Raw genomic sequence first — 10,586 nt, 5'->3', positions numbered from 1 at the left:
GGGGGGGTGAATGACAGAGGCAGCCGTTAGTGGCAGCTTTTCAAGCTCAGGCATCAGCAGTGTTTTAACAGCTGCTGCTCTTCACCCTCTGAACACTCACACACACAGAGACGGGAGGAAAAAGAAAAAAAAAAGGGGAAGTGCTTTAAGGGAGGGCAGAAGTTGGAGTCTTTTAGTTCTGAGTTTGTAACTCTGCCTCACACACACACACACACACTCTCACAGGTGATGATGGTGGCTGGGGAACTGATCAGGGTCAATGGGGGGGGGCAGGCCGGGTTCTACTGAGCCTCATGGACCGGCTCAGATGCAGCTGATCAGGGCTGTTGGGTGGGACTGGTTGGTGGATGAACAGCGTTTGTCCACAGAAGAAAGAAATGTTTTTCAGGTGAGATTAAAATATAAAAAGTGTTCCCCATTGCTACTCCCCCAACAAAACAGGAAGGTTTGACCAACGCTGCATATCAAGGAGTTAACGGATCTGGCTCTAGAGACAGCTTCAACCCTTGACATTAAAGACTTTGAGCAAAAACAACACAGAAAGGCAAAAAAAAAAACAAACAAAAAAAAAAAAAACAGAAAATGTCACACTTCGGTTACCTACAAGGAACCATCAAAGTCAACTCAGTTTCACCGTTTTGCCACTGCAAACCGTTCCCGTTAGATAAATACTGCTTATGAAAGTCGCCTACGAAATCAAAGCATGCATGTACAGCGCCTTGTGAAGTTATTCTGCTTGGTCTTTTTCCACGTCGTCGCATTACAACCAGCAACTTCAGTGTATTATTGGATTTTTAGGTGGTAGATCAACACAAAGTAGAGGTAATAGTGATAATCAGAGAAACAGCCAGGAGGCCCACAGTCACTCTGGAGGAGTTTCAGATATTTTAATTTCAATTGTTGAATCCACATATAGATTTTTTTTATGATTATAAACTAAAATGTCCATTTTGTAGTCTGCCTGGGACGCAGTAAGCATGTACAATGTGGTGTTGAGATAAGAAAAAAAGAAAACAAAACAAATAACGTGTCAACTAGGGTTGGGTGATAAAAATAGAAAATATAGGGAATACAGTTCAGAGTGATGTCATCGCATCCAATGCCTACTATTTTGTTAAGCATGTTTTTCAGCTATTTATTTGGATTTAAAATTCAGGTCAACTCACAGATGGGGATGATGGAAAAGGAAAAAATAAATGATGAATGACAAAAAAAAGTTAATTATTTTTTAGGAAAAGAAGGCAAGAAATAAAAATTGGATTTGATATGAAAGAAATCTGATTTTATTTTTAAGCCACATTGCCCAGGCCTGGTATCATTTTCTCTCCACTTCAGAATATCAGTTTGGTCCATCACATAAAACCCACTGAAGCCTGTGGCCGTAATGCAACAAGATGTGAAAAATGCCAACGAGTATGAAACTTCCAAGGCGCTGGATAAGGATGTACTCACTTTACATACTTCCTGCGCACACAAACACGTTCCGTTACCTCTGCTCACACACCAGTTACCACTGCAAACCCCCAAACCATGCCATAATAGGGAAAGAGTCACACCGCAAATCAGCATAAGCTCTTCAGTTCATATCACACAAACAGGAGAGGGAAAAAAAAAAAAAAGAAGATAAGACACTCCAGTCCATCACAGCACACTGCACTGCACTCTCAAGCCGTCACTGGCACCTTGTAGAGAGGCTGGCTGAGGGGAGGCAGGAGAGTGTGGGCAGATATTTTCCCGAACTGAGGACATCATCTGATCCTGAATTGGTGCACTTGGTCAGCTGGCAGCAGAGGGCAACCGTGGCATAAAAATGAAATTAAAGTGATTAATTTGCAAAAAAAAAAAAAAAAAAAAAGAGGATTGGGGTCAACATGAATCCTCATGTAACTGAAAGGAGAGTTAGACCTTAAATACCAATGTAAAAATCTACAAAAGAAAAAAACAAAACAAAAGCAAGGATGTGTTAAACAGTGCATGAACATTTTAATTGTGTACTAAACAAAAGTAAATGAGAAGTGAAGGGAACAATAGGGGCTTCAGAGGAAGTGAAAATCCCACCACTGGGGAGCTTCATCCACACTTCAGCCTTGGGAGACGATTGTACGTCATTGGCTGCGGGGCATGAAAGCCCTCGCGCCAACTCTAAACGACCTCAACCTTGCGTAAGGCAGGATGATGGTGGGGTCTGGTGCAGGAATAAAAGACGAGAAGAAAAAGCAGGGATAGAGATCACAGCGAGTCCAGAGGGCAGCAGAGATGCCAAGCACGCTGCGTAAACAAGTAAAATAAATAAAATAAATAAAAACAATGGAAGAGAGGCCATAGATGACAGCCGGAATATCGTTGGTCAGCTGGATTTCTGCTGACAGCCGGTCATAGCGGTGCGCTGAGTGGCAGGCCGGGACACCGGAGAGACGGGCTCGCCAGAAAACGCTGGCTGGCAAAGAGCGGGCCAGTCTAAAGGCTGGAACGTTCGCCAATGACATAATGAGCTGCTGGGGGAAAAAAAAGAAAGAAAAAAAAAAAAAAAAAAAACGCCCGGGAGACGTCACACCAAGCAGCTAAATATCTCACAGATGAACTCCAGTGCATGACTCGATGCGACGTGAAGTGTGAAACCAGGCAAGACTGAACTGGGTTGGTGTGGATGAGGTAAAGCCCACCTCTTAAAACGTCTCTACCTCCGAACAACTGCAACGGGTCTTTGAATGGGTGGAAGCAGGGAGGGACAAAAGTGTTTTATTTGACACCTGTAGAGGCGAGTTACCATGGAAGCGCCTCATTAAACATTAAGTCGGAGGATCTAGCCCCCCCCCCCTCCGCTCTCCCCCTTTTGATTCTACTTCTCAATCCCCCTCCAAGTCTCACAGAGGTGTCGGTTTTCAGAAATGGAGGGAGGACTCTAATGGAAGAAGAAAAACAAAGAAGAAGAAGAAAAAACAGTGGCAAGAATCCAACAGGATGGAGGGAAGGAGTCGATCCGTGACGAGAGATGAGTCGTCTGCAAAGGCCGACGTCCCCTCCCCATAAATACACAGGCCGCAGCTCTGGTGACCCCCGTCGGCCCACCCCGCCCCTACAGTCCACACCTTATCCACAGTACTCTCTACATGCAGCATCAGCGCACAGCTCAAAATCCTGCTCAACACCCCGTCTTCCTCCCGCCATATGTCCACAGGCATCGTGGGGTCGGGGGAGGGGGAGTGAGGAAAGACCCCCCCCCCCCCCACATCCTGTGTGCAATCTGCATCTTAGCAACGTCCGTGTCCAACACTCTAGCCGTGCAGAGGAACCTCGGGAGGACAGGTGTTGGGCGAGCCTCAGAACGTCTCAGGGGCGGTGGTCACAGGAGATTACGGAGGGTGGAGTTACCGAGGGTGGAGGGGAGCAGCACCTGTTGGGCACACGCCTCAGACAGCAGCCGAGCAAAACACAGGAAACATTCAGGGTTTGTCCAACCCTCTCTGGACCGGCGGGACGTTGACATGGACGGGACTTTCCTTTGTCCTCCCCCCTGAGGTTTTGGAACATGATGGGACATGTTCCTAGTGGGACTCCAGCTAATTTAAGCAGATACAAAAATCCAGCCAAGTTTTTTTTTTCTTCTTCTTTTTTCTAATTTTACTTATTTGTGGAATCCTATGAACATCTCATCCTTTTAAAGCTCTTCACCAGACATTCCTACAACCATCTCAACACAAATCAAAAAGTTTCATTTCACTGTATTCAGAAAAGGGGAGTTTAAATATTATAGGCTGGTTTCACACGGCGTGACATATTAAAGTGTTTATTTTAGCTAACTTTGCCAATTGTAGGCTGCAGCAACAACCAAAATTTAAGTTTCTCAAAAATTCTGGTTATTACGTTCTACAATAAATAAAATGTATAACTTATTAAGAGGAAGAGTTATTATCCCATACCATCCACAGGAACCCGCAAAAATATTTTCGGTAAAGAAAATATTTTGAAGCCATGTTGGTGGGAAGCAGAGGGGAAGGAGCAAAATGGATATTCAGAACCTTTCAGCGGTTCTGTGGAGATCCCTCGCTTTGTCACTTCTGAACTACAGAAAAGGAACCGGACTGTGACTCAGTGGTCCAAAGTCAGTTTTTCAGAGTAAATTTTACACTTCATTTGGAAACCAACTCCTCAGATTTAGAACAAATCGTTTTTCGGTAACATTCTAAATTTCATTCGCTGCAAGCTGCGATCATCAAGATGAACAGAAATAAACACCTTAAATAGATCCCTCTGTTATAAATCAACATAAACTGTGTCCCTTTTTCAACAAAACCACTGAAATAAGTAACATTTTCAGGGTTTCCAACACTGTATTGTAAGCCTGGCGGGTCAGCAGGTTTAGCATTGTTTATTTATGTATTTTAAAAAAGGTGGAGATGCCTTTTTTAAAGACTTTATAGTTGGTGTTTAGGTATTAATCTTCCAATAACGCATAACTATCAAGTGATATTTTCACATTTCCTGTCACCTTTAAACATTTAACTCAAAAACATGGCAGCCGGCTGGATGACTGCCCTAGCACCTCGAGCACCGGGCTTGGCAAGTTTTCTGGGGGGAAACTCTGCATTTTGATAAGATTGCATGTTTTTTAAGATGATGTTTGGCATTCTATTAATTTGAAACTAAATTGCTAAATTTAAAATTCCTTTACTCTACAACCAGAAAAATAAAAACAACAACCAAAAAGAAAATCTGAATCTTAGAAGATGTTTAGAGTCATTTAAACTTGATACTGATGAGTAACTAAGCTCTTACTATTTAACTTCTTTTGCTTGCGGATTAAGAGTCTTGGAATTTCACGCAACCACAGCAACAAATGCCAAACAACTCACTCAGACTAACTTCCTGAACTCCTGTTCTACTAACAGAAAAGGAGGCTGTGCATGTAAAATCCAAACAGGCCTTGGGCTGCAGCTTGAAGCGTGATATCTGAGAGCTGCAGGGAGAATCAGAAGAGTCGTTAGCTGCTCGGCCGACCGTGGCTTCCAGACTCTGGAGTTTCTCCCCCCGTCCACCCTGACCCATTCTCCCCAACACTGATGGAACTCCCCCGTCGGTGACAGAGCCCGCTCGGGCCGGACCGCGAGTCAGGAGGCCCCTGACGGAGGTCAACGAGTGAGTTACACATTCACCTCTGGAACACACGTCCATTACCACGGAGACGCAAATCATCTCGGCAGCCTCCTCGCTCCAAACGAGACTCGATGTATGATAATGGAGGGGCGGCTGGAGTTGCGTGTAGATACTGGAACTGGCGTGTGCTTTCCAGAGGCTGCGTTTTGTCAAAGAAATAGCAGCCCGGTGGCATAATAGCAGAGAGCATAACAAGCGCCCACTCCCTGCTCACTTACCCATACTGCCTCTGGATGAGTGCCGGGTGGATGGGCTGCACTCCGATGGATATGCCTGGAAGAGAGAGAGAGGGAGAGGAGAGGAGAGGAGGATGGTTGTCAGACACACATCTGCATTTACAGAGGAGGAGCAGAGAACAATGCACAGAGGGCACGGAGACACAGAGGCACGGCCTGTTTCCAGCCTACCATGGAAGAAATATTTCAAATGTTCCAGAAAGCAAGCAAAGAAAACATATACGCCGTTTCAGAGCTGCATGGTATTTGTCGCATAAATCCGAGGTATGCGAGTTCCTCCATGGAGCTGCAGGCTGTGATCATGTGACCCGGCAGATTAAAATCAGCAACAGTTTGTCTCTTAGCCTGTAAAACAGCCAGTCTTTTAGCAATCAGGCGTCCAGCAGCCCTGTCAGATACTTCCTCTCCACCATACCTGCTGCTAGGGACGATGAGCATTTATCGTAACGTCTATCATTTATCGGCAGAAATTTTGTATAAGATTTTTTGATTTACAATAGTCACAATACGTTCTGTCCGTTTTGTTTTTCTCCGATGTTTGTTCAATGTGACATTTTGTTCATATCAACAAATATGATTAAATTCAGTTACTGTGTGCGTTTTAGAGATGCAAATCACACTTCTGGATGTGATCGGTGTCCTATAGAAATGGTGCGTTTTTCCAAGAGCAGCGTTTGTGTTTGTGAGGCTATCGATGCTGTGCTGTCACACCCATGCAGTTACCTAAAAACGTACCAACAAATCGTTCCTATTGTTACTTTGATCGTCATCACAATGCTTCCACAAAATATCGTGATAAAACTTCATGTCCCCCATTATGTCGCCCACCCCTACCTGCTGCACTGATGGGATAAAACAGGGGTTTTCAGGTTTCATCAACATATTTAAGGCTTTTTAAAAGTGAAACTTAAGACCTGCATCATGTCAGAAATGTACAAACGAATTTGCTTTGCGCAGAATGCACGAATCACCGACGAGAGAAGTGAGTTTGCGGAGACGATGAACTTCATGCGGCCCACCGGCAATACATTTACACTTACTCATGATGGATGCAATAAAGCCAGTTCTCTAGCTAGCTAGCAAGAGTAGGTTAGCTAATTAGTGATAACTGCATGGAATAAAGATGTCAGAGAGAAAAGCAGCGTGGGAGAAACAAACTAGAAAAGATTAAATAGTCTTGCCACAACAAAATGTAAAACTTGTGATTAACATATTTAATGCCAACCTACTTTTGAAAATACATTTAAGACATTTTAAGGCCTTACTTCTAGATACATAAATGTAAGACTTTTTAAGGATGCATGGACACCCCGCAAAATGTCACATTGCAATAAATCACTAAAAATGATTTTAAAAATTCAGTATTTCATTAAAAAGTACATAAAATGCTAAAATAATTTAATTTGATCTTATTGTGGTGAAATCAAATGTATTGCAGGTATTCTAGTATTTATTGACTTATTTCATTATCCTGTGCTCCAGAACATTGTCATTTATTTCATCAGTCTCAGTGTGTAGAGCTAACACTGCTAAACATGCAGATTAACGCACAGATTAGCCAATCAAATGCTAGGATCTATTTAACAAACCACAGTGACTGTTTAGATTCATGCTCTGTAGCACAGGAAATATTTCATAATTGAATACCAACATAATCATTTCAAAATGTACATTTTTACCAATAATTACACATTTTATTGTGAATTAAAACATATTTTATATATACAGTTATCTGTTCTACTTACCATAGTCATTATACATTATACATTGACTTAACCAATATTAAAAAATGTAAAAACATAGATATTTACTGGAAATTTGTTGAATTGTGGAACTGTTAGACCTCAACACTCATCATTGCCTGCAAAGATGTCCGCAGTTTCCCCCCCACCCTTTACTTTCTAGCTAGCCTGAGCTCTGCGCAGCCCCTCTGTATCTCACCTGTCTGCAGGCTGCGGGGCTTGGCACCCAGGTACGCCAGGTTGACGTTGGCCTTTCTACCGTCTATGATGGGGTTGGGATCCTTGCAGGCCCTCTCTGCGGCTCCTCGGTCAGTCATCGTCACCTGGCAACCACAGACGCAACAGCTAATGAATCACATTTTAGCCTCGTAGAAAAAAACCCAAAACAAAACATGTGCAAGAAGATTTCAACTGGTCCACTTTAAGAAAGACCAGTAAAAAAAAAAAAAAAAGCTGACATTTGCTGGTTCAGAAATCGGGCTAACTGCTCTGGTACCAGCTGCCTTTAGCTTGACAACCGGTTTAGAAAATTGCGTTAGTTTCTACACTAAAACTGGTTATTTATGGCTGGATAACTGTCAAAAAAAAAAAAAAAAGAGTTTGTCAAAAATACAGCAGTTTTTTTTTTTCAGCCAGTTGACAACTAGTGTGCCTTTTCTGCCATCTCAGATTGAATTTAAGCCATAGGAGGAATGCGGTTCAGATTTGAGTAGTTTTGAAATGGCAACTTATTAAAAACCCCAGTGTACTCTGATCTTCTCAGTTTGGGCGCGTTCATTGAAAGAAAAACAAAAATTACTTCTGAGGCAAAAATAAATAAATAAGGAAAAGATGCCCACAGCAGCAGTAGCCAGCCTATGGCTGCCACTCAGACATGGGCAGAGCTGCTGAAATATGGATCTGGCCAACAAGGAGCTTATCCAATTAGGAACAAAATAAGGAGATTGGCATTAGTCCACCCCCCCGGCTCCACCTGGCATTAGATGAGCCCTTCTGCTTTGATTGCCACATCCTGCCAGTTCTCGGTCTCCTCCGCACGTGAGCCGACCCGATCCAAGAACACGGAGCTGAATAGTTTCGGAGGACACTCTGCATCTTTTACGGCGAGGCTTATTGGGAACAAAGCCCACTGCGGCGCCTGTGTTGTGAACACACAGGAAGGAAACAGGCTGTGTTTACAGTGAAGCGCCTTGCTGTGGGGTTAGGGTGGTTTTGGTTGGTGGGGGTCCGCTAATCCACCTCTGAAGTGTGTTTAAGACAAAAAAAAAAAAAAAAAAAAGAAAAAAGTACACTCAGCTACAGGTTCCTTCTCCTTTTCAAGTCAGACAGAAAAAAACAAAAAGCGACCCAGGAGTGAAAACCGGTGAGGTTAAAGTCCCTGGAAGCAACCCGCAGGGTTTGACGAAAAGCCCGTTTAACCTGAAACGCCGGCCCCCACAACAGAAAGCCGGTCGGTACCTGCTCGACTCACCGGACGGCTTCCCCCTCTGACTTTCATCAGCTTACGTGTAAACAAGGAACAATTGTCTTCCAATTCCCCTTTAGAGGTACACGGAACCGTTTTCCACTCCTTCTTTGGCCCGATCAGACAGCCGAGCTGAAGCGTCTCTGCTAAAGTTCTGGTAAATATTTGCATTTTTTTTTTCTCCCCAACTGCTGCTTCTGTTCTTTATGGTTTTATCTCCCAGGGACCGGATAAATCACTTATTAACGCAGATAAAAACCCGGTACTGCAAAGAATTTTAAAAAGAAGAAGTTGTCAAAGTTATTATAAACAAGAGTCATTTTCCCACAGAACTCCAAGAACTGGGATAACAAGGAGCAGTTAAAAATGTTAGGATGATTTCATTGGTCCAGAGAGATTGGATCAAAGAAAATGTAATCGGTTTCTAAGACTGGAACATGAAAAGTTGACATGAAAGCTGGTTAAAGAAGTATGGATTTCCACAGCAGGATTTCACTGAAAAAAGAAAAGAAAAACTCAAAACAAAAATGGTTCCCGTTTGTCAGCATTTGGTTGGACGGCATCACAAAGATCACACTCACACATCAGCCTGATCAGGTTGCATTAGTAACCATTTTGGCAGCAGCTTTTATTAGATATTGACATAGCGATCCCGTTGAGTCAAACCTTAAGGATTTTAATTCCTGCTTTGAGAATCAGGATCCAACGTCATTTTCAACTGTCTCCTCATAAGTAAACGTGGTTAAACGAGTTCAGCGACATCAAGCAGTAGAAACTCACTTTGCTCCTATTGCCGTTTTGGTTTGATTGTGATGCATAACCTGTCACATTTGACTCAACTAACCCTAAAAAGGGGAGCGTAACCAAACCTAAATGGACCGCAGAGCCACGTCTATTTGGTATTCGTAGATTCACCCAGTTGCAGACTTTTCTGTGGAAATAATCTCCAAATTAGTTGCAGATAATTTGCCAAGTTGCTTATTTTTCTATTAAAAGAGTCAAGATGCAGGTTGAGGAGCTGAAATACATAGCCGAAGTAATATTTTGCAAATCAGCCAATCCAAGCGTCCAATTCATTTTTCTTGCTGCTGATTGGCTGAAGCCCCAATAGCAAAGTTCCCACTATGCGCATTAATGCATATTTAGGTATATTTGGTGTTCAAACTATTTTAAAAAAAATGCAGCTACAAGCTTTTGTAGGGCAGGTTTTGAGTATTTGCAGATATTAAATATTTTGACCCCCCACGGTTACTGGAGGTCTGCTGCGTTTCCAGGAAATTTACAATGGAAGCATACAATGGATTTGACTTTTCAAAGGACTGCTCATAATTCATCAACATACCCAACTATGGAGTCAAACAAACTGGTACCACATGGACAGGGTACAGATCGGAGATAAACATGGACAAAACAGCAAAGTAGTGGTACAAAATGAGGGTGTAAATTGGGGAGGGGGTAAAAAAAACACATCACGAAATTGTGATAACTTTGAGTGTTGTATATGACAAATGATTATAATTAACCTGCATGTTCTCCATCTCCAGTTCTCAAAACTTGGTCACGAAGATTAAGATTATTTGGGCAGCAATAGTTTCTCCAAACTGATGGGGTCATTATTGGCAGGCAGAGTCAGAATGAAGAGCACTTGCAAATGTTTCCGTGTTGATCATCTGTTGATATTAATCCGATTAAATAATTTAAGCCGACCGCCACAGGTTGTTCCATAGCAGGAAAAACTACATCTGAAGAGATTTTTCTGAAAAACTCAAGCATGCATCTTAATGTCCCTTTTTCAGCAGCCTGAACTGTGATGTAAATCATGTCTTCTGGTTTCTGACAATGGAAAGCAAGAGTGTGCAAGGTCAACCTCCCCACTGCTCTGAAATAACCATATAAAGCAAGCAAAGAGTCCAGCCTCTCTCTCTTTCTCTCTGACATACACACACACACACACTAAATACACACTTCCAGAGCAATAAGCTGGGGCTG

At 42.7% G+C, this 10,586-nt stretch overlaps 1 protein-coding gene across 2 annotated transcripts in view; it reads right to left on the bottom strand.

Moving 5' to 3' along the window:
* The window catches only part of LOC103465080 (RNA-binding protein 38), a 14,263-nt gene that overhangs the window by 2,633 nt on the left and 1,044 nt on the right, over window positions 1–10,586 (bottom strand). For both annotated transcript variants that reach the window (XR_533748.2, XM_008409631.2), the window contains exons 2-3: window positions 7,332–7,455; window positions 5,373–5,427 (exon numbers count right to left, since the gene is read on the bottom strand). Coding sequence is in view for 1 of the 2 variants with exons in the window: in XM_008409631.2 (XP_008407853.1) it covers window positions 5,373–5,427; window positions 7,332–7,455 (179 nt within the window). In the remaining variant the exon portion in view is untranslated. The remainder of the gene's footprint in view (window positions 1–5,372; window positions 5,428–7,331; window positions 7,456–10,586) is intronic.

The sequence above is a fragment of the Poecilia reticulata genome, linkage group LG5 (genome assembly GCF_000633615.1).
Source record: "Poecilia reticulata strain Guanapo linkage group LG5, Guppy_female_1.0+MT, whole genome shotgun sequence".
Taxonomy (NCBI): Eukaryota; Metazoa; Chordata; class Actinopteri; order Cyprinodontiformes; family Poeciliidae; genus Poecilia; species Poecilia reticulata.
The sequence above is the reverse complement of the archived record's forward strand: the minus strand, read 5'-3'. Positions and strand labels throughout refer to the sequence as shown.